The sequence below is a fragment of the Cricetulus griseus genome, chromosome 4 (assembly GCF_003668045.3).
Source record: "Cricetulus griseus strain 17A/GY chromosome 4, alternate assembly CriGri-PICRH-1.0, whole genome shotgun sequence".
Lineage (NCBI taxonomy): Eukaryota > Metazoa > Chordata > Mammalia > Rodentia > Cricetidae > Cricetulus > Cricetulus griseus.
Window position 1 is genome coordinate 128,584,035 of NC_048597.1, and position 24,433 is coordinate 128,608,467.

At 43.6% G+C, this 24,433-nt stretch overlaps 1 protein-coding gene across 1 annotated transcript in view; it reads right to left on the minus strand.

The window, feature by feature from the left end:
* Hephl1 (hephaestin like 1) overlaps positions 1-24,433 on the minus strand; it is a 76,511-nt gene that overhangs the window by 17,699 nt on the left and 34,379 nt on the right. Inside the window, exons 3-13 of the mRNA XM_027410835.2 lie at positions 22,489-22,701; positions 21,723-21,902; positions 19,321-19,575; positions 16,506-16,674; positions 14,918-15,057; positions 14,653-14,784; positions 12,318-12,529; positions 10,290-10,440; positions 7,356-7,568; positions 4,996-5,209; positions 225-364 (exon numbers count right to left, since the gene is read on the minus strand). Of these exons, the coding sequence (XP_027266636.1) occupies positions 225-364; positions 4,996-5,209; positions 7,356-7,568; positions 10,290-10,440; positions 12,318-12,529; positions 14,653-14,784; positions 14,918-15,057; positions 16,506-16,674; positions 19,321-19,575; positions 21,723-21,902; positions 22,489-22,701 (2,019 nt within the window). The remainder of the gene's footprint in view (positions 1-224; positions 365-4,995; positions 5,210-7,355; positions 7,569-10,289; positions 10,441-12,317; positions 12,530-14,652; positions 14,785-14,917; positions 15,058-16,505; positions 16,675-19,320; positions 19,576-21,722; positions 21,903-22,488; positions 22,702-24,433) is intronic.

Genomic DNA, 24,433 nt, shown 5'->3' on the forward strand with positions numbered 1-24,433 from the left:
AACACTCCATCTGATGTGCTGAGTCATCAAACTTTTTAAAATAAAGATTTCTCAGCTCAGTAGAGAGGTAAGAAAAAGGCTCAAGAGCACGAGACACCAGGTAGGTTGCCCTGATGACAGGGATCCTGAGGTGTGTGTAAGAGGTGGGACTGGGGGTGGTGGAGAGACATCCCCACACTTGGGGCTGACAGTGCCGGACTGAAATGGACTGAAATCTGCCTTACCCAAGAGTTGCAGGTGCTCCTCTCTCGGTGGCCTGGCTTTAATCTCCACAAATTCTCCATTTGTGTATTCCCTATAGACAACCTTCTTGTACTGAGAGCCAATCCAGTTTTCAGTGTGGTTCATAAATATATCCCCATGTCTGCAAAGAAGGGGCATCAGAGATCAAGGTTGTCAGAAAGCGGCAAAACCAGGAGTGTCTCTGTTTTCTGGGGTGCTCTGTGGTGATGCACCCCAACACCAGCTGGGACCAGTGTCTCCCCAGGAAGCTGGCCTTTGCAACACCTCTGAGAACAGGGAGAGCAGTCAGCACCTCAGAGCTCCTCATGTCCTCATGAGAACAACACAGCAAGGACCCATGGCCACCGGGAACCATCATTGTCACCCACTGCCAGGCTCTAATCTGGGCTAAGCTTAGAAAATCCTAATGGGCAACAGAGGCTGTGCTTCTCTGCCTGGTTCCAGAGAACACACACACACTCACAAACACCCTCCTCACATAAACACACACATCCTCCTCACAGAAAACATACTCACACAATACATATACACACACCCTCCTAACAGAAAACACATGCACACCTCCTCATATAAACACACACTCACACCCTCCTAACAGAAAACTCACTCACAAACACACCTTCCTCACAGAAATGTAGATACACGGATACAACCTCCTCAGCTCTGAAATCCTCCAGGTTTCATGGCTGTCACTCTTCCACTTTGAAGCCCCAAAGCCTGCAGGGTGTGTACTGTGAAGGTACAAATGTGTGGTTCTTCTTGTTTTTATGTGCTATTAACCCACCTGTTGAAAGACACTTTACCAGATGTCAATGTGTGCTAACCCTGACCTCAGCTCATCGCACTGTACTCAGCCTGAAGGAAGTTTCTCCATAAACATAACCCAGCCTGCTTGTGCTTGGGAACCTGGGACAGTGCTTCCACACCCCTGCTCTTTCTAACAGTGGACCCCAGACAGCACACAAATGCACATGCTGTGGCATGAAACAGGCCAAGAACACTTGTCCACAAAGGCAGGGCAAAAATAAGACTCTGAGATTGGCTTCAGTTGACATTGGCTGTGGATGTGTGCACTCGACCTCTGATGTTTTCACAGCTCTTCAGATATCTCCCCATCATCACAGGAACCTCAGGGGGTTCTGAGTGATTTGGGGATACTCTGGCATGGTGCTCCCTTCCTGTGTGTTGCCTGGGCCTTCCTGGAGAACTGGCCTTTTATGCCACTCTCTGGGAGTGGAGTGTGACAAACATATTTTGACAAGCAGGCACAGTTGTAAATATGAAGCCCGTGAAAATTAAGGTTTGGCTCTGGGTGTCTGTCACCATCACAAGAGGTGAAGAAAAAAACTCAGAAACAGCTGGGTGTAGTGGCACAACTATAATCCCAGCCGCCCAGGGGCTGAGACGAAAGGATGGCTAGTTCAAGACCAGACTGGGCTACACAGTGAGATATTGTCCCCAAGAAAACAAAAATCACTTTCACTTCCAAAGTAGGGTGGTGCTAATGTCCTTCCATGTCTCCCAAATTAACTGCCTGTGTTCTAATCCAAGAAAAGTTTGGCCTGGCTCTCCCTACCACCCACACAGCCTCTTTCCTGTTCTCTTCTCTGCAGACAGAGCAGCCACCAGCTCTAAGGCTGATCCTCTCTTCCTTGTGAGAAACCTTCTCAATTTGGCTCAGACCCTACACTATCTATTTTCCCTAAGTTCTGAACATGACTGGCTGGCACTTCCCACCCCTGAGACACTATGTCAGTCTAAACATTTGCTCTCTGGAGCATGATGAGCCCTCCACCTATCCTGTCCTTGGGCATGTTAGTTGCTCTACCAAGAACTATTTCTCTCTTCTGGAACTATCTCACTCTCCACATCTCATTTCAAAGACTACTTTCTCCAGGGAGCTTTTGTTAACTAACTACCCCCCCACACCATGGGGCTGTGAGCTCTCACTAAACCTCCCCTCTGTTAGAGACTGTTTCCCTCCCTGCTTGTTCCAGCATTATCATCTGGGACCTCGTATTCACAATGGGAAAGCCACTGTCTGTGCTCCACACAATTTCACCAGCATCTTGCACTGAGGATATTCAATTGAACAATAGCACCTCTGCTCTGACTACACTCTGACTTAGCCATGCTTGTGACACAGACCCAGGCTGTGCTCTGCTTACTATTCCCGGGCTCTCCTCTGCTGCGAAAGGCACACATAAACTGCTGTATGAAACTTCATCAAAGCTGATGCTGGGAAGGTGCTGCCTGGATGAGTCAAGTGTGCTGTGAGGCTATTATGATGAATTGCTTATAAAAGTCTTAGCATATTCCTGGCATATAATTACTGCTCAGTAGATGTTCATTGTGGTGACTCCTGGGATTGCTAAATTATACACACACTGGTCTCCAAGCTCAGCAGTGCTAGCACCATAACCTCATTTTTCTTTAACGATCTCATCTGCTTTTTCAGATTTCTCCTGTTGCACACATCTGATGTGAAGTTGTGCTGACAGGTTCGTGTATCACCTTACTGGAACTCTGATGCCTTCCCAGAACACTGTAAAGAATCCCACAATGAAGAGACTCAGGTACTGAGAGGGTCTGTGCTGATCAGAACAATAAATGTCTCAGAGATGACTTGTGCCAGGAAGCAGCTCAAAAATAATAGTCGTGGGTAAAATCAGGTGCATAAGCTGGAGGTGTGGCTGGATACACCTGTGAGCTATTCTGGAGGTAAAAACAGGGGGTCAGAAATTGAATTCCAACCTGGGTAACCCAATGAGCTCCTGTCTCAAACAAGCAGCTGCTGATGCTCTTGGTAGGAGAGTGCTTATGTAGCTCGTAGGAGGCCTCTGTGTCATCTCCAGACTGAAAAAAATCATAGGCTCAAAATCTGGGGTGCAGAGAGCATTGGTCTCCGGGCTGCTATCAATGGAGACGCTGTGCATGTATACCACAAGGGCATGCCTATGCCATCATGTGTGGGGCAGGGTGGTGTCAGAAGAGGATGACTTTTGGGAGTTGTTTTCTCTCCCTCCAGTGTGGGATGTGAAGACTGAACACAGGTCATTGGGCCTGGGCAGCAAGCCCCTTACCTACTGAGCCATTTTCCTGTCCCTTTCCTTTATATAAACTGATAGAACTATAGAATTTGTATACTTTGTATAGTATACTTTGAATGTGTGGCAGTGTCCATATTCCACCTCACTTTGGTTGATTTATGGTTAATAACCAGAGCACTGGGGGAATGAATTCATTTTATCCACCTGTCCTACAAGCACTCTCTTGTTTTTCTATGCTATTTAGCCCAGAGTCCCAGAGCCTGAGTCTAGACTTCCTGCTCATTCAGATCAAGTGGAGCTTCAAACTTAAAGTGAAGGCTGTGGCGACAGCAGCCACTTAGTGAAATAATTGTTTTAGAGATGGCCAAATTAGTCTTCATTTTCCACAGAAAGAGTATCAGTGTTTAACTTGGACTGGCAGCACAAGTTGTCCCAAAGAAACATGTCTAGATTAGCAAATTGTTTGTGAATAATTGAGTAGACATTAAACGTTTTTTGCCCTCAGGGCAAACCTTCTCCTTAGTCACTTTGATTTGTTTTTTTCATTTATGTCTAAGGTGGCAGTGTTCCAGTAGCTCTTCCCCAAAACAATGGCTGGCAAAGAAAGCGGTGTTGAGCTTAAGGAAAGCGGTGGTAGAGGCATCTGTGTACTGCAGACAGGATGGTGACCAGAGCCTGGGATAGGTACTAAGAGCAGAGAGGGAAAGGAATCCAAAGACAGTGTGGTGTGTTGGCGATAAGGCAGATTTTCCCTGGGCTGATCTGTGTTCAGCTCCTGCTCTGCCAAAGACTAGCTGGATGTCCTCACTCTTCCCACCAAGGCTCCCTCATCTGCATGCCAGGGCAGTTGTATCCAAGCAGCAGGAAGTTGTGAAGTAGACAATGTTAATGTTGGGGAAGTCTGCAGTCTGTGGTGGATGCCTTCCTGGTGCCCAGACTCTCGCAGTGTGCCATGAGGAGCTTGGACTCCCAACTCCAGAATCAGGACAGTAGAGTACCAAGACTCATAGACTTTTGTGTGGCTTGAGCATAGCTGATGCTTCAACATGTGGTCCTGGCTGCTATCACTCCAACAAATTCTCTGGGTACCTGCTCTTCCTGCCCTAACTTGGGGATCTCTCTCAAGGCAATAGCCTCAGATCATCCTTGGATGTCCCCACCTGGATCCATGTTTTCCAGAAGCATTTCTGAAGCTCCCTTCCCCTGCACAACTGGGTCTACAGCAGCCCGTCCTCTCACCTGGATCCACACACCTTCTCGGCCTCATCTGGTTCATTTTTCTTCCCAGTCCCACCGTTGTTGTGGGTCCCACTTTCACTCTAAACACTCCCATCTGCATTTTTATTCCAAAGTCTATCCATATGTCTGTCTGTCCATCCGTCAGTCCATCCATCCATCCATCCATCCATCCATCCATCCATCCATCCATTCATCCAACCATCCTTCTCAGCTATGAAATAAAGTAGACTAGTCACAGCTAAGGAACTAGGAGAGGCATGGGAACCCACTATGATGCACTCAGAGTGACCTCTGACCTACTTCCAGGTGAGTAGACAGAAGTGTCACTAATTTCTGTACTCATAAGGAAAAGAGTCTGCCTGCAGAACTGTGCACAGAAAGTCGGCCACTTGGTTTTCACGGGTGCTAAGGCCCACAGAGCATGCGCATTCCCACCGAACAGTCGTGGCTTTGTCCATGGTACCTTTCCCCTCCTGCGTCCAAGTGCTGCTTTTCGAACTCCCAGTTTTTGTTAGGGGCATAATCCCATTCTACCTCTTCAGCGGCGATGAAAAAGGTTCTTAGCATCCCGTAGGGCGGCTCAGAAGGGTCCCTGTTGCCACAGCTGCTGACCTCATAGATCTGACCCATGCCTCTCACGAAGTGGTGCAAGGTGGAACAGAACACCTTGAAAATACCTGGAGGAGAAAAGGCTTAGCATTGTGCCCTTGACTTGATATTTCTGGTGGTAGTGATCTTACCAAACTTACACATCTTATCCCAACAACAGTAACCAGTAATGTGGACTTTTAGAATACCAACCTCATGGCATTTTTGAAGCATAGCTCCTGAGGAATAAATTACTTTGACTATAATATTTTTGGAGGGAAAATGTTACATAAAATTCATTTGTAGTAGGGACAAATCAGATACTGTTGCCAAGAAAGAACGCCTCTGGATCATCCCTGGTGTACAGACCTGCCTACAGTCACTCCTGGAAAACTACTGATCCCTGTGACTACCTCAGCCCAGCCCAGCCCAGTTTATAGAGAACTAATTACCTATGAGATGAAAGACCTAGACAACGTTCAAATTAGGCCATGGTTAGGGATTCTGCCCTGAAGGATTTCGTAAATTACAAAGCAAGTAAGCATGAAAGTCAAATGGATTACTTCATTACAGCCTTGAGCCTGGGAGGGCTCATGTGTTTCATGCTGGATGGAACAGAAAGAAAGAGATCAGCTGCAGTTCTCTATAGAGTATCGTCAACGATGTCTGGCAGAGATTGATGCAATTTAAAAACTGAATTTCCAGATATGTTGGCATCTGAGATGTGTGCATGTGTTTAGAATATATATGTATATATTCAAATTAAACTCACCATAAAATTATGTGAAATGAAATCACTGAAGATACCAACTGTCAATGAAATTGTTAGATCAATCTCCCCATTTTCTAATAGACTGTTCTTAGAGGCAACTGGTTAGTTGTCCATAACCACCTATAACATACAGAGAGAGCTCTGCTCTTGCTCTGCATGTACCTGTTGTCTAAAGATTGGCTGTCATTTCTGGATGAGCAGAGTTGGTTAGCTCAGTGGGTCAATTGTACTCACTTTGAACAGAATCCCAATAAAAATAGTAAATATGAAATCATAGCAAATACATAGCATTATAGACATTAGGACAGTCTTTGTGAAACCATAGAGAAGACACCTGGAAAGACTTCTTACTAAACCATAGAGAAGACACCTGGAAAGAACTTTTACTAAACCATAGAGAAGACACCTGCAAAAATCTCTCTCTAAACCATAGAGAAGACACTTGGAAAGACCTCTCTCTAACCATAGGGAAGACACCTGAAAAGACATCTCACTAAACCATAGAGAAGACACCTGGGAAAGACTTCTCCCTAAACCATAGAGAAGACACCTGGAAAGACCTCTCTCCACATGGACTTTATCCCGACAGAACACAATTAAGAGTTCATTGTGGCTTCTCAACAATGGAGTCATTATCTTCTCCAGGAGCAAAGGGAAACAGTGTGAGTTGCTGTCTACCATTTTCTCTACCCTCATGTGTGTGTGTGTGTGTGTGTGTGTGTGTGTGTGTGTGTGTGTGTGTGTGTGTGTGTGCGCGTGCGCATGCACACGCACGCACGAGCATATACATGTGGAGACTTGTAGTTGCTTCAAAATATCTTCAGCTACATTTGTGTTTAATGAGGGCAAGAAGTATATGCTTTTTTCATGGCTATTAATTAACATATTCACCTAGTATTCATGAGGATCACCTTGGATTCATGGGCATTTACCAAAGATTAACACAAATTCACCAGGGTTCACATGGATCCACCTAGGGTTCATCTTAGTTCACCTGAATTCCCCCAGGCTTCATGAGGGTTAACCTAGAATTCAAAAGGATTGCCTAGGGTTCACATGGATTCCCTTAGGGTTCATTCGTGTTAATCTGAGGTTCTCATGGATTCACCCAGGGTTCATCTGTGTTAACCTGAGGGTCACATGGATTCACCCAGGGTTCATCAGTGTTAAACTGATGGTCACATGGATTCACCTGAACTTATGTGGATTCCCCTAGGTTTGTGTGACTGTGGTTCACCTGGGATAAAGTCATGTAAAGGATCCCAGATCTGCCTTTTGGTTAACAACTCCTCTGTCTTTTACTCTATGTGTTTGTGCTAAAATAGCCAAAACTGGGATTTGAATCAAAACTATATCTGCTTCTGGAGTCTTTGAAGAGCCAAGGTCTACTAGCTTTTCCTGGAGGAGAATTGTATGAGGACAGGTTGGGATTTGATCACCTGAGATGGCCCTGCCAGGTTTACCTGCATGGTCTGGCTGCATGAATGCCGTTGTGGCCATGTGGGGAAACAGAGCCAGGGAGTCACGGTGAGTCCCTCGTAGGTGGATGGTGTTGCCTTGAAAATAAACTCCATGCATGTCTGTATCCGTGCCCATTCCAATCAAGTGCCAGGAAACTCTGTCCTTCTTGCACATGCTTAGGCCTGGCTGGCTGCCATACATGTAGCCATTGACAGCTAAGTGGAAGGAAGAAGACAGTGAGCACCTGTTGTAACTGTAGTCATAGTGAGTGACAACACCATCTCAGGGAGCAATTATCAGTGTGCTTGTGGGAGACCCTCCAGCAATGGACTGTACGTAAGAACCTTATTACTAGAGAATGAGCACTGCTAGAAAACTAGACACATGGTGTCTACAATTAACAATAAATCTGAAAATACACTACAATTATAAAATTTAGCAAAACATATTCTAAGACAGTAATTCCAAGAATCAGTAAGGAATAAACCAGGTTGTTTCCTGCAGTTTTTTAAATGTCAAAACTGTCTGATAGCATGTCAGAATGCCTTTCAGTTAACATCTTACTTCTGCATGTCAGAAGAGCATCATCCTTATAAGAATGTCATTTGAGGGGACTGGAGAGATTGCTCAGTGGTTAACAGCACTGACTGCTCTTGCAGAGGACCCAGCAACCACATGATGACACAAACATCTGTAATTCTAGTCCCAGGGAATCCAACTCCCTCTTCTGCCTTCCATAGACCACATGGTGGGTAGGCAAATATGAAGGCAAAACACCCATTTGCACAATAAAATAATAAAAATAATTTTCAAAAAATATCAATTGACTTCCTCACATTCCCATATTCCTCTAGAAAATTCTTGATACAAAAATCATTTTCTTTGAGATTTTTATCCTGTTATCTTTTGTCAAGTGACTTTCTCCATTATTAACTTATTGGATTCAATTAATTTAATTCAGACAGACTCTCTTTTGCCAATGGCTTTTGCATTTGCTTCCAGAAGAGGTTATCAGATGTTCATTTATGAGCTCATAGATTCCGAGTAATTCAGAAGCGTTTCAGTAAATTGGCATTGTATTTGCAGATCCGATCAGTGGAGGCAGATTGGGGGTATCAGGTGGCACTATGTTTATGAAAAGGTAGAACCTGAGTAAGTAATCCCCTGTATAACTTTCACTTCCCTACCCTGACGAGATAACTGGGAGGTCTAATAGGGATGATCGTCTCATAAAATCTTCTTGTGACTAAAATTTCCTTCTATTTCTGTGTCTGTTGGTCAAACCAATGGAGCTTACCAAGTGCACTTAAATTTGGAATTACTAGTAAAAATCCCTGGGACTTCTAAAAAGAACATAGTTTTAAAGCAACTTTGATAATATTTTTACCAGTAAACTATTTAAATCTTTGTCTATAGAATTTGAAAGAGTATTACCATCATGTGGGATGCTAAGTAATTTAGCGTTTGGCTGAGTTGGAAGAGAATCTTTTCTGACTTTAGACATGGATTTAATGCTTCTATTTCTAGACCTTTCATTCATTCATTCATTCATTCATTCATTCATTCATCAAATACCATTTAAATAAAGCTTATAAGATAAACACAGCTCATGGCAGGGCACCATATGAAGCCCCTTATTCTTAATTTTTTTGGATTTCTCCTTTCCTTGCCATGCAAACAAGCTTGGAACTAGAACCCAGTTTATAATTCAACCTAGAGACATTCCTTGAAATGTGCTTTTCGATGATGTATGAATATGAGTGTCACATGGCCAAACTAAGCTGAAGTTGAATTTTATGTGGCCCAACAGTTGTATTATTCTATCCAGAGCATCTCCAAGGACATCTTTTACTGTCTGGCTTTTCCTCTATGGAATGACCATGTCCTCACTCACAGCTTAGTTTATCCCTTTTATTGTCAACTAAAAAATGATGCATGCCTGCAATCCCAGCACTTGGGAGGTGGAGGCAAAAGGATCAGGTGTTCAAAGTTTGAGGCCAGTCTGGGATACAAGAGCCCCTGTCTCACAAACAAACAAACAAACAAACAAACAAACAAACATCAGAAACAAATTCATGTTCAGTTATAAAAAAAAAAAAAACTCTCCTGGAGGTTGATACTAAAGGTCATTGCTCCCTGAAGTCCACAGGTCCAAGAGGGGTTTCTGTTGGACCTTAGCATTGAAGATCATGGGAGTTTTTGCCCTGATTGCTGTGGATTATTGTAACCTTCCTGAGCTAGGGAGCAATTTGAGATCCTATTTATGCATCCTTCTATATTGCTTTAAAAGGTAATAAAAACGTTATGCTTAGAGCCAAAACAGGAGGCCTCACAGCCTCACAGCCTTGTGGTTGTGGAATCTGACTCTCACAGTCTCACACATACTGAAATGTTCCAGTATGCTATCGAGTTGGGAGCTGCTTGTTCTTGTGGTTGTGGAATCTGACTCTGCTTGGCTGCATTAGGCAACATGGTTGAGACCAATAGAATCCTTGGTTAGCCACAGACAATCACTGGGTGGCTTGCCATTATGATATAAAGAGAAACTGAGAAAGAATTGAGTCATTATCCCAAATTAAGATGAGATGGGAACCACAAGTGTTTGAGGGATTAATCCCTGTGGTAGTCACTCATTCTAATTGATTAGACATAATTATTCTCCATTATCTCCTGTTATCAGCCAAGATGTGGGAACTTCATCAGTCATTTTCTACACTTTGGATCTCCTGTGTTCTTCACTACTTCAAACTCTGCATTGCTTTGTCTAAGGATGACACGAGGTTTTGGAAGTGTCAGACTCACAGTATCTCTGAGAGCTCATGAAGCCGAAGGCATGAAATGATTTACGTCCTGACCACAAGCAATACTAAAGACACCGGAGTTAGGCAGTTAGGCAGGCTCCAGCACAATTCCCAGGGTACCTCAGCTTTTCATACCGTGCATCCGGTTGGACTTCACAAACTCCTTGTCTTCTTTGTCAACACTGAAGGGGTACCAAGTAAACTTTTGGATGTTTTCATCAAGATATCTGCTGAGATTCTCATCAAAGACTGTGAACAGTAGGTAAAATTCCTTGTCTATTCCTTTCTAGAGGAAATGAAGAAACAAAGGCATAAATGCGCAGCTTGAATTAGTCCTAAAAGTCACACAAAATGAGTCATCGACATCAGTCATACACTCACCCATCATTTCATAAGTCAGGACTCTGAGTGTGGTCTATCTGTTGTTGTCCTCATGTGTGCTATCCAAGCCATTCTCTATCCTGTTGCTTGCCTCACAGGGATCCTTAGCAATGCTATCCAATTTCCTCTCTCTCTAAATGACATTATGTAAGCTCAGGGCCCCCTTCCTACACACCTGCTCTTCCTGTATTCTATATATTTCTGTCATTGTGTGTTGAGAAAAGAGAGTGGGGAGAGGAAGAAGGAAGAAATGGGGGAGGGAAATAGGAAAGGAAGTAGGGAGCAAGGAATGGGACAGAAAGTGGAATTTGGGAATTTAATTGAATGGTTATGTGGAGGGCGATAATGGTCAGAAATCAGCCTGATGTCAGCTGACCACACCTTTTGACACCCCTTCACTTCCGGGAGAGATAGTGACAACTGACTGGAAAGAAGCACTCCTCTCTAAGCCCCTCCCTCTCTCTACCTGTCTAGAAGAATCTGAGCAGGTTTTAGTCTGAGACTGACATACTTTCTAAGGCCCTTTTACACTACAAATGAATTTATCTTTGGCCAAATTGTTTTGTTTAGCAACCAAACATCAGGTATTTTACTGTTTGTTTTTTTCTTGTTCTCCGTTTTCATTGATCTTGAATAAGTAGTCCTACTATGAATAGTATTTGGCTTAGCAACATTCTCTGCAAACGCTAAGAAATTTCAAAGTTTTCATTGAGTAGATGCAACAGAAAAAAAAAGAAAGAAAGAAAGGGAAAACAGAACTACTTTATAGTAGTTCTTGGTCCTTAATCTCTTTGGCTCAGGACTTATTCACAGTGAGAAACAGGTTAGTATCCTGGGGGAGAGGAAGGGTTAGATGCTCCCAAGTCCTGCATTGTTATGACCTTCAGATTTACTAGATATAGTTCCTTGAGTATCGCTCAGTGTCTCTCTAAGCCTCAGTTTCTTCACCTTTGAAATGCAAATCACCAAACACCACCACCTCTGTTGGCTGCAGTTGGCTGCTGAGGCACAGGGCACACGCTCACAGTATTACAAATGCTGACTTTTCTAATGTTGCTTCCTCATAGAGATGATTGACAATCCAAGATAGACCAACATGTTTTCTGTCCTTAAAGCCTATACAGACAGTCCTTGAGCCCATCCAAGAGGTCTATACAATGCCAGCATTTAAATGAATTGACCTGCTGTTTCTGATTGGGAAATAATTGGTGAAGTAAGCAGTTGAGTGAGCAGATTTTCCACTTTTCATAAATGAGTTTAAATTGTATAAATGCAGCTTGAAATCCTAGGCTTTGCCCTGTCCATGCAACCACCCAACCCTTGGAGTTGGGACGTACCAACTCCTTCTCTTCCTTTCAGCCACTATAATTGATTTCCAGTGACTTATGGCAACTCTCAGCTTTGACACAGATAGAATCACCTGGAGATTCTGATTGGATTGTTTGGATAAAAGATGCCAAAAATGCTCATGGGTGTACCCAAGTCTGAGAGACCTCATTCAGCAAGAAGGACCCCAATCACACACCCTTATAGATCTTGAAGATTCAAGAATCAAGGCAACATACAGGTAAGAATGCCCACCAAATACCAAGCACACCATAAGCAGAAATGCTAAGATCATGGGTCATGGTCTTAACTTTTCAAAAATTGAACAAACCCTCATAACCATGGAAGTCAGTTTCAGAAGACACACAGCTTTGTTCTGGCCATTGCTGCTTAATTGCACTGCCAATCCTTCACACTTACAACTCTAGGAAGAGTGTGGTGACACTGAAGGCCTACCTGTGTCCCATCAGCATTGAGGGAGCCCTTTTTACAGACCAGCAAAGGCCCCACGAGCCCGGCACTAGTGTCCTTGATTGGCTGGACTGCTGAGAAGTAAAGATAGGTCAGGCAGGGGGGATCTTCATCTGTCGGGCTGACGCTCTCCGGCACCGTCCACCTGTAGGTGAAGGTTTCACCTGGCTTGACGTGAGCCCCTGGTTTCAGAAATCCTGAGGATGCAAATGAAACAGTTTCACATAGGTAAGAACATTCAGCTTGCCAGGCTGGGTCTCCAGTCCTGGGTGGCGCTCCCAGATGAGATGTTTTACAAAAGGAAGGTTGTTTTGCTTTGTTACAAATTCTACCCTGAGAACTCCTGGACCTCAGAAGCCGTTTTATGCAATAGAAGCTGAAAGTGAAGTGTTTCTTTCCTTGCAGATTGTATCCTATTTTGTTCTTATATGTTTAGACAGCCAGTTTTTAATAAACGGTAGTGTTCCATTCACACAACTAAACACAAGTCTCTAAGATATCACCAATATCTTCTATATGAAATATATCATACTCAGTCCTACAGAAGATACCCTGAGAAATTAAGCAAGAATCCTATCTTTGGGGGCTGGAGAGAAGGCTCAGCAGTTAAGAGCACATACTGCTCTTGCAGAGGACCTGCAATCAGTTCCCAGCACCAGTATCAGGTGGCTCACAACAGCCTGTAACTCCAGCTCCATGAGATCTGATGCCTTCTTCTGGTCTCAGTAGGGCACGCACACACACACACACACACACACACACACACACACACACACACACACACACACACACAGAGAGAGAGAGAGAGAGAGAAGAATTTAAAAATAAATCATCAAAACAACCCTATCTTTAACAAGCTTGGAATCTGGGAGGCAAATGTAGCAAATAAACCAATCAACAAAAGCCAGAGCACATGAGCAAGTGGGGTCAAAGGTGCTAAAAAGGCAGCCTAGGTGAAAACTAAGAGTCCAAATCCCAGGCACTTAGTTCTCACTCGGTCAAGGGTACACTGGTCCCTCTGACTTGGGCAAAGCTACCTTTACTCTGCATCTGACTTTTGTTCTCCAAAAAGTTGTTCAGTGAGTTTTCTGAATAGAAAAGTGGAAAATATATACATTCTCACTGTCTCCTTGTTTCTTGAGAGCTGACCCCACCCCAGCTCCTCTGAGTATCTTGGATTGGGGGGTGAGGAGGGCAGGCAGGGGGTACAATGAACACAGCTTCTACTGCAGGAGATTGAGTGGGTGGGAGGGAGCGCCTCCCATCTCTGTTGTGTTTCAGACTTTCACCATTACCATAAAGCCTAGTCCCCACTGGCCTGGCTTCATTCTACATCACAAGGAGTTATCCCTGGTGGCCACGATGTCTAGTGCAGACATAGAATGTATACCAAAAACCCTGGAGTTTCCCGTGAGCAGTATCAGCAATGCAAGGATAGTTCCCACTGTCCCTGATGTGTGCAGAGAGCCTGTACTCCCTGCTCTTTGAGGGACAGATGCTGTAGATGCTGGTCTACAATACTGACTTTCAACAAGTATCTGTTGGTGGATACAACAGAGACCACATGTGAAATGTTTGTCAACAAAACGGTGAGGTCAGATTTTTGCCCTCAGCTCTCACCAGCAGAATTTTCTGCAACTCACAGAAGACATGCTCTCCATGCTGGAGAACTGGAAGAGATTGTGGAATCAGTCTCTTTGTCACTGAGGGGAAAGAAAACATTTTCTGGGTCATGACTGGGGGCTTAAACAAGCCCTGAATGCTCTCAGCCCTTTCATAGCCCTGTGAGGTTCTTGTTAGTATCCTCAATTGATGGGCAAGAACAACATTCCAGACTTTAAAGAATCATTCACTCTATTGGAATTGGGGAAAGAAGGGACTAGGAACTTGAATCAAATCTGTCTCCTCTTTGTGTTTATGGTGGATATACTTGTTCATGTGGTGGATGGATGCAATGTGGGTACATTCATTGGGAGGTCAGAGGTCAACTTTGCACATCTTCCTCAGTCACTCTCAAGTAACTCACTGACTTCTATACTGGCCATCCAATGAGCTTCAGGGATCTGCTTTTCACACACACACACACACACACACACACACACACACACACACACACACACCCCTACACACACCCCAATGTTGGGATATGGGCATGCTCCATACTGCTCCCAGCTTTTGCATGGGTACTCGGGATCCAAACTCAGGCCTTCATGCTTGAACAGTAAGCACTCTACCTGCTGAGTCATCATCCCAGAACCCCTGTTTCATTTTTATACTTTCCTCACTCATCCTTTCCTTGATAAACTGGGTTGAGACTTACCATCTATATTCGGAGCTGCATCCGATGCCTTGTCATAGAACACACCATGAGGTAAAATGCTGTAGACCTTGTCAGCTTTGTTGGCAAAGGTCACAAGCAGGGTGTCACCCACCTCTGCCTTGATAACTGGACCTGGGAAGCCAGAGAAAAGGATGGAAACAGATGGCAGAAATAAATCACAGCAGAAGAGTCATGCTTCTGCAGGGATGTCTGCTCCCAGGTGAACACACCCCCTTCAAAACATCAGAGCCATGTCCCCCTGTACCAAGAATTCCCAGATGGGCTTCAGTCTCAGAGGGCATCTTTCTTCTACTGAAAGTGGCATCAACATATTCCGTGTACCGAGCCTTCCAATATTTCCCTCCTATTCTGTTTTCAGCTTGTGTGAAATACACCGAAGAGTCACTGTGGAAAGATGTGGGAGATGAGAGTACATCCGGATTCATCTCCCAGATGCATTCATCATGGAACCTCATTTTGCATCTGTTTCAGGGGATCTGACACCCTTTTCTGGCCTCCATAGGCATTGGACTTGCGTATGGTACACAAACATATATATAGGCAAAATACCTATATCAACTTGAAAAAAATACTATGTCCTTTGGAAGCCCAGTGACTTGAGACTAGGGAGGGGGATGTTTCACTTAAAAGACAATACTAGACTTGGGTTTCAAAGGAAAGGTGGCATTTAACTAGACAGGGAGGAAAAGGATGGGAGAGGTTGTGTAGTTTACACAAAAATCCCATTAGACATCAATATCTCATCTCCATCCGTCATCATCTTATTCCTCTCTGATACTGCTCCGCATGGGCAAAGGCCTTTTAGTCTGTAGTGCAGTGCTTCAAATGACTCTGACCACTGCTTATGCCCTTAAGAGGTTCTCAGAAAATGTTTGATAAAGAAATGAGAGAGTGAGTGAGTTAATGAATGAGGGAATGAATGAGAGTGAATGAGAGCATGAGTGAGTGAATGAGAGAATGAGTGAATGAGTGAGTGAATGAGAGCATGAGTAAGTGAATGAGAGCATGAGTGAGTGTATGAATGAGAGAATGAGTGAGTGAATGAGTGAATGAATGAGAGCATGAATGAGTGAATGAGAGCATGAGTGAGTAAGTGGATGAATGAGGGGATGAGTGAGTGGATGAGTGAGAGGATGAGTGAGTGAGTGGATGAATGAGAGAATGAGTGAGTGAATGAGTGAATGAATGAGAGCATGAATGAATAAGTGAGAGGATGAGTGAGTGAGAGGATGAGTAAGAGGATGAGTGAGTGAGTGAGTGAGTGAATGAGAGGATGAGTGAGTGAATGAGTGTATGAATGAGAGGATGAGTGAGTGAGTGAGTGAATGAGAGGATGAGTGAGTGAGTGAGTGTAAGAATGAGTGAGTGAGTAGGTGAGCTGATGATGAATGGATAACTGAATGAACCTAGTAAATGAATGAGAGTGAACTATGAATGGACAAAGGAATCAGTGAGTGAGTGAGTAAATGAGTGAGTGAGTGATTGAATGAGTGAATGAATGTTTCTAAAGTTTTGATCTAATAAATAATCACAAATATAATTGCTCTCCTGTTTCTCAGCACCCAGCCCCTTTCTGAACAGACAAAGGAGGAGTGAATGGGGGCAGTAGATAGGAGGTGGGGGAAGGAACAGGAGGATTGGAGGGAGAGGAAACTGTGATGGGCATGGAAAGTAAATGAAAACATTTAATAAAAGTAAATTAATTAAAAAGATAAGGATTCTACAAGCTATGGCATCATGATGTGTGCCATTGGAGACCCAGTGAGGTCACAGGGAAAAGCCTACTGCACACCTCTCCGGAGAGGAGTTAGCAGCACCAGTAGAATTCTCACCTGCCAGAGGCATTCAGGGGAAATCCGGTGAATTTATCATAGCCTTCAGGACCATAATCCCAGAGGACTTTCTCAGCTGCTATGAAGTAATGCCTCTGCTGGCCCTGCATCTTCTGGTGAGGAACGCCACTTCTGCAGTTACCCACATTGTACTGACCCAGCATACCAGCTGCAGATGGAGGAAACCCACAGGCCAAGGAATGGATAAAATGCTCAGGAGAAACGGACAGATTTGACTTCATCAGTATTTAAAACTTTTATACAGAAAATTGGACGACAAAGTTGACAAGATAGGATAAATGTTGTGGGGGAGTTTTTAATACATTTAAATACAACAAATATTAACAGATTAAACGTTAATCATCTTAAATGTAAAGAAAAAAGTAAATCCCCAATAGAAAATGGGCAGGGGACAGAATGGGTTGTTCAGTAAAGAAATAACACTTGCTGTAAACAAATGGAAAAGTTTCTGTCTTAATTGTAATCATGCAACACTATTCTTCACGGGTAGGACTGACACAATCTCATAGTCATAATTCCCAGGGTTGTCAGGCAGGTGGACATGCTCACATGCTGTGGGTGGATGAGAACAATGTAACAATGTCTGATAGGGAATTAAGCAGTGTGCATCTGAAGATTTAAAAAAAAATCCAATTCTGATCCAAGAACTCTGAATCCAGGGGTTTCAGAAGACAAATCTGTAAATTGTTATAACAAAAGGAAAGCAAGCAGAAGGGCTAAGCAGTAGAACACTGGGGAAGCCAGCTGTGGTCTTCTTGTGACACTGAAGTCATCAACATTGATAAAGTCACTCTGTGCTCACTCGCATGAAACATGGCTGCAAAATATCAATGGGTAGGAAAGTGAGCTTTATTTCACAAACTATAGATATAATCTCTAGATGGGATCATTTGCTTAAAAAATCAAAATTACAGGGAGTGGAAAGATGGTTCGTGGTTAAGAGCACTTGGGGGTTCTTGCAGCAGACCCAGGTTTTGTTCTCAGCACCCATCTGATGGCTCACAACTGTCTACGACTCCAGTTGCAAGGGATGGCCTCCATGAGTACTGCTTACATGGTTCACATACGTACATGCAGACAAAACTCACATAAATATGAATAAATTTTTTAAAACATAATTGTATAAATTTATAGTTTTATAATAGTATTTTCTGAGGGTATGGGAAATTCAAGAAGTATTTTATATTGGTCAATGTATAAATACCTATTTATGGCTACACCTACTAGCTAGACCAAGCTGCCATATGAGATTCAAATAGCTGTTGTCTTGGTTTAAATGTGAATTTGGAATTTGTACGTGAGAAAGGTTTTTTTTTCCCAAATTTAAGCATATGTGCAACTTAAAGAATAGGAACCTGGGGACTGGAGAGAAGGTTCAGCAGGTGAGCCCACTAACTGCTCTTGCAGAGGACCCAGGTTCAATTCCCAGTTCCGACGTGGTGGCTCATAGCCATCCTTAACTCCCATTCCAGGGGATATGGCCACTCCTTCTGACCTCTGTGGGCACCAGATACACACATGATACATAGACATACATGCAGACAAGCACTCGTACACATAAAAATAAAATAAATAGATCTAAAGTGAATTTTTAAAAGAATGGAACCTGTCTTGTCCTTCTGGTCTTTCCATACTAGTGTGCAGAACATATTAACTGGGCTGAGTTTAGTTGGAATAGCCCAGCTGACTGACACCAGGACCAGCTGCAGAAGGGTAACAGGGACAAGAAAGTGTTATCAACATCACCAGAATGTCAGAACTCTAACTATTAGCATCTGTGTGTGGTAGTAGCATCCTCATTTCACCAGACATTATTCTTCTGGGTCTGTGTCACTGGCATCTGTTTCCTCTTCCTGTTTTCACCAACTGAGAACAGATCCCTTGTGCAGTGTAACTCTGCTACTGCTCCTCAGCTGGTTCAGTGGCCAGACTTCCCCCACGGGGTACGTTCTGCGTGTGTATTATCATCCCAAGGCCCTGTACTGACCACAGCACAGCACCAGAGTGCCTGAGAGTGTGGATATCACACCTAGAAAAGACACCCTGCCACCTTCTCAGCCTGGCCTTTTAAATCCCTTTCTGCGGGGTCATCTGCCTTCCTAGTCTCTCTGATCACTCTTGTCACAAAGCCTCACGTCACATGAAGATATATTTTGGGTTGTCTCAAAGAGCCAAGACTAAGATATCCAGCAGGCTCATAAGCCAACTTCATTTTTTTTTTTAAATCTTGTGCTTCCTCTCAGTATAAAGACTGTTTTGACAGAGCAGTTCAGAGCCGAGCTGAGCTGTCACAAGCACTTGACGATGATCAGAAGGAAACTCAAGCATTGGGTGGGGATGACTCCTGATTTGTACAGGGACTTTTCCAGTTTCAGACATGAACTGTTCTACTTCCAGTCACTGGAAGAGAATATGCCCATTTTCAGTTGCTGTGGCCTTTCCTCCCTGCATCCATTCATTTCCTCTCCACACATCTAGGCTCAGCTTAGGCGTTTACACCTCAGGAGCCCCACAGACTGCTCTACAGGAGTAAGTAGGTAGCACACTCGTGGGGAACTGATGTTGCACACTCTGTGTACTTTGTAAATGTCTAACTACTAGCTTCTAAGTTTCTTTAAGGTTTCAGATTACTCTTGGGAACATCATCTGTAGAGGATGTTAAACAAATGCACACTGTGTTCTGCAGATGCTAAATAGCTAAGTAGATGCAATGCACATGGGAATCTACTTAAGAGCAGGTGATGCCGTAGAACTGCCACACCCCGAGCCTCTCCGCAGTCTCCACCCATCTTACCTTGCAGATGGTCACTGACTTGACAAGTTATCATCCATTTCCCTGGATTCTCCACTATCATTTCCGTTGTGAGGAAGGTGGCTGGGAACAGGTTGACAACATCTGCCCGGTGCCCTCTGGTGATGAAGGTGTTACCATAAAAATAGATGGAATGGATGTCTATCTCATTCCCCATCCCAAACAGGTGCCAGGACACAGATTCACCAACACACATCTCAGGCTCGGGGAAGTTTCCGAAAAGGAATCCATTGAGGGCTGCAAACACAAACACACCAGTGGAAGACACTCCTCTGCAGATGTGAGCAGCACCGAAGCCTTGGCAACATACTCAGCAGCAAGACTGAACCATCAGTGTGGGCCATTGCTATAACATTTTCCTGCAACAGTCTCCGATCTGCAAAAGTCTCACCACTCTAAGTGCTGAGAATAAGTGACTGAGTGCTCAAACCTAAATGGGACATCTTTGCCAACCCTCTCCTGAAGAGGTCACTGTGACAAAGGGGGTGGAAAGAACTTAAGAGTGGCAGGATGGGAGGAGTGCAATGAAGTGCTGGCTTCTTGATGTGGTATAGCTGTTGCCCTCATGAGGTCACAGCATCTGTGGTTACCTGTTCAAGATCAAGCCAGTTAACAATTCCAGAATAGATAAGGGTAGGGATTCAGGAGTGTCTGAGGTATAACTGGTAGTTGATGGATGATGAGGGCGGGAAAGTCATTTTTTGTTGGGAGTATGGTCATTGACAGCTTGCCCATGACCCAGTGGGTGGCCATGGCATGCTCAGGAGCATATGGGTGGTATTAATTGGACTGAGTAGGTTAAAATTAATAAATAAAACTTAAAATGAAGATACAAGGTTGGGACAGAAATGTGACAGAGGTCCTTGGAGCAGAGAGTAGGGTAGATATGATCAAGATGCATTGTATACATGTATGAAAATTTCAAAGAATAAATCAAAGTATTATTTAGGAGCACTTGATGTTCTTACAGAAAACCTGATGTGACTCCCAACTTGCACAACTGTGCATCACTTTAGTTCCAGGGAATCTAATACCTCCTCTGGCCTCCTCAGCACCAGGGACAGACATACATGCTGACAAAATACATACACATTAAAAAAAATATTGTTCCAACATGATAATGACTCAGACAGCACCATCTATTCTCACTCATCCTAGTAAATTTGAGTTAATTAATCAATAAACCTTGTATTGATTTAACAACTTTTATAGATCAGTTTCTTTTCAAGTTTTTTCGTATACAATTGGCACGTCTCCTTTCCTAGGATTAACTGCATGCAAACTCCTACTTCTGCACACAGGCTGCTTTTTATTGTAAAAATAAGTTAGTTTTGTTTACACAATTCATATCTGGGGGTCCATTGCACTACAAAACAGTAAGTCCTGAATAGCAGGGGCTTTGCATGGGTAGCTGAGCCTTGAACCTTTTGGTTTTCTGCAGTGTTTGGGGGCTCATCTCTGAGTTCTGAAGACTAGAGATAAAACTGGTCCCAGCAGTGATTTCCACTCAGGTCCTGCTCACATCCCTCTTTCTCATTTTTTTTTCTTCCTGTCCTTTTCTTCTCCTCCCTTTCCTTCCCTCCTAAAACATTTGCCAAGTACCACTACATACAAGATTGGTGAAACATCACCAGAGAGAAGATGGAGGGCATGTTGTACAAAGAGGATGTGTGTACTGACAGGTGGTCCCGCCTGGCTGTGTGTTAGAAGCAGAGGCAGCCAAATGGAAATGCTCTGACTGTGGGCTTTCTCGCTCAGGCTCTCTCGGGCAGCTCTCTGTACAGATTTTCCCCTTGCCAGTCTGTCACTGATGGTCTTGACCTCAGACTCTGCCTGCATCACCTGCTGCAGCTCCTTCTTTTCCTTTTATGATTTCTACAATTAAGAGAACACAAGCTTTTGTGTATAGCAAGTGCTCACTAAATCTTGGTAATTTAAAGAATGCCCAGGAAACAATACATTCACAAGTATGCGTTTAAACTCACAGCATAGTTGTGAGAATTTGGCAAAGGCTTGGAAGATAGCTGCTGGATAAGCAGAATTGTTATGTGGTGAGACTTTATTCTCCCTTCTGGGAGTCTAACTCCACCCATTCTCTGGGCTTACCTCAGTGCCCAGTTCCTTCCTGATTATAATGTTTCCCTTCTGTTTTCTGTTCCAATGTCTCATCTGTCCTACTCAATGTAGTTTGTGTACATGACCTTGTCCTGTCTCAGATTGTTGGATTCAAGGTGTATTGTATGTTATGTCACCTTTAAACCACTGTCTTCTGAATCTACATATCTTGCAGAATGAGGTCCAGGGTTTCCGAGTGTCTTGCTTCCCTGAAGTACCCCATCATGTAGAAAGCCCTGTTGTGCTTCTGAGTCAAGGCACACACTCACCATGCATCTTATTGCTCCTCTGGAAAACAGCATCACTCTTGTCAACAGAATTTGGGTCAGTGCAGAAATGCCTGATGTTTTCATCCAAGTACCAGCTCTGGTTCTCATCCACAAGAGTGAACATGATAACAAACTCTCGGTCCACATCAGTCCTCATCCCTGAGTATCTGTTCAATACACCTTTCAGGAACACCAAGAGAGGGAAGAAAAGGCAGTTAGAGGTCAACCAAACCCTGGTGAGGTGTCTCTCCTGCCCGTGGTGTTCAGTAAGCTTGACAGGGATAAATCAGAATAACCTACGTCCTACAACATGTAAGCGGAAGGCAGCTCTGGTGGAAACAACAGAACTGTAGAAAAGTCACAAGGCAGAAATCTTGACCAATGAGAACTCAGAGGCTTGGCTACTCCCTGAGGAGCTACTATAGACAGTAGAGACACATGTGGAATCAACCAAGAAACCGAAGGTATCGCTGGTCATTGGCTGCATTGTTCACTCTCTTACATGCAGCTTTATGGAACTTTATTTTTACTAAACAGTACACATGAATTTCAGAACTCTGCCTTGATTTGTAAAGAGTGTCTGAATTGTCTGCTCTGCTACAGTGTCAGCATGACCTTCTGTGTTGCCTAAAGAAAGATTAGTGGAAGACTAACATCCTATTTGAAGCAAGTAAGGTGATGAAGCAAGACCAGAATCTTATGCACAGTTTCCACACCAAACCCCATTTTCTGGGAAGCAGCTTGTGGAGGTGAGGAGATTGCCTACCTTGCTTACACACCAGCAGGGGTCCAATTAGCCCAGAGCAGATATCCTTAGGGGCATCAATGTGCGAGTGGTACACCCAGGTCAGGCAGTTGGCATCTGCTGGGGCGGGTGCATATTCTTCTCTCACAGGCCAGACGTAGGTATAGTTTTGGCCAGGGGGGACCATGTCATCATCCTTATTCTTTCCAGATGTCCCATCTGGGTATAAGGCTCCTTTCACCCAAAAGTAAAGGAAAGACACCATTAAAACCCAGAGATCTCAAGCTGCAGAACTTTCAAATCAAATGTAAGTGAGTTTAAATGTATTTGCTATGGAACTTGAGGTGAAGGCTTCTGAGTTCTTAGTGCTCTGGTTTTCACTAGCAAAGCCCTAATGCTGAGATCTACCCTCACAAAGACAGGAGAACTCAGAGAGGACATGCATATAGATTACTTCTCCTAGCAACACAGTCGTCCTAAGAAAGATGCTGATAATCCTGCTGTACCAGCCCAAAGAGACAGACAACCAGCAAAGGAAATAATGAGCACCATTTTGGGACTTATTACAGATTCATCCTCCATGTGGACATCATGAAAGATGAAAGGGGGGTTAGGAATGATGGTGGATGTCCTTCTGTATGCTGTGAATATATGTTTCTCTTATTGGTTGATGAATAAAGCTGGTTTAGGCAATGGATAGGCAGGATTTAGCCAGGTGGGAAATCCTAACAGGGATAGAAAAAGACAGTAGGCAGAGTCAAGGAGATGCCATGTAGCTGCTGAGGAAGCAAGAGACCCAGGCATCTCTGGTAAACAAAAACGGAATAGAGGTACACAGATTAATAGAAATGGGTTAATAATTAAGAAAGAGCTAGCTAATAAGAAGCCTGAACCATCAGCCGAACAGTTTATAATTAATATAAGCCTCTCTATGTTTATTTGGGACTGAACAGCTGCAGGATGGGGTGGGACAGAAACTTCTGTCTACTTGTGGCATCCAAACATTTGGCAAGAATTTCCACATAAAAACTGACAAAAGCTTTTAAAAAAAGATTCTGAACAAAATAATAGAGGCAAGCATGGCTTCTTGGTAGCAGCACTTTCTCCAGTGAGTTCTGTTTGCTAAAGGCAAGCAGAGGCACTTATCCTTAAAGAGAGGCTTCCTGACTCAGCATTAGCTGTAAAAACTGCAGGGCTCTTTTAAGAGGCCCTGCTACCAAACATCTAAATGGTGTTTATGAGCATGCTTCTTGATGGTGGCATGGCCCTAGAAACTGCAGTTGTAGCAATAAACATGTCTTCTACCAGTAGTTGCATCATGAATCTAGACTCTCACGAAGCCAAGGAATGGGGGCAGAGCCAGCCACCACTTTAGTCCTAGCCATGATGCTTAGCAGATTAAAGACTCATGTGGTCAGAAAAAGAGATATACAGTAAAGAGTGATTCAGATGAAAAAATAAACCAAATCTCTTAACAGTTCACAGTGTGTTTAAAAATATACATAGACCTGGGAGAGAAAAGAATAAAGACAGAGAAAGTCCTTAAAAAAGAAATTTAATAGCTGGGCAGTGGTGGCAAAAGCCTTTAATCCCAGCAGTCTGGAGATCAGCTGGTGATGGTGTACTCCTTTAATCTCAGCACTCCAGAAGCTGAGGCAGGCAGATCTCTGTTACTTCAAGGCCAGCCTGGTCTACAGAGTGAGTTCCAGGACAGCCAAAGATACACAGAGAAGCCATATCTCAAAAAAACCAAAAATAAAAGAAATAGGATAATAAAAAAGCCACATAAAGATGGAAAATACACAGAGTCTGGATACTGTATGTTACTGTGTTGTCTTCGAGTTGTTTGGCTGCTGAGGAAGGAGCAACAGCTGCTAAAAGACATTTGATTATAAATGCTGCCGGATTAATCCAAGCCATATATTTTTTAAAATGTCTTGACCTCAAAATTTATGTCTGAGGACAT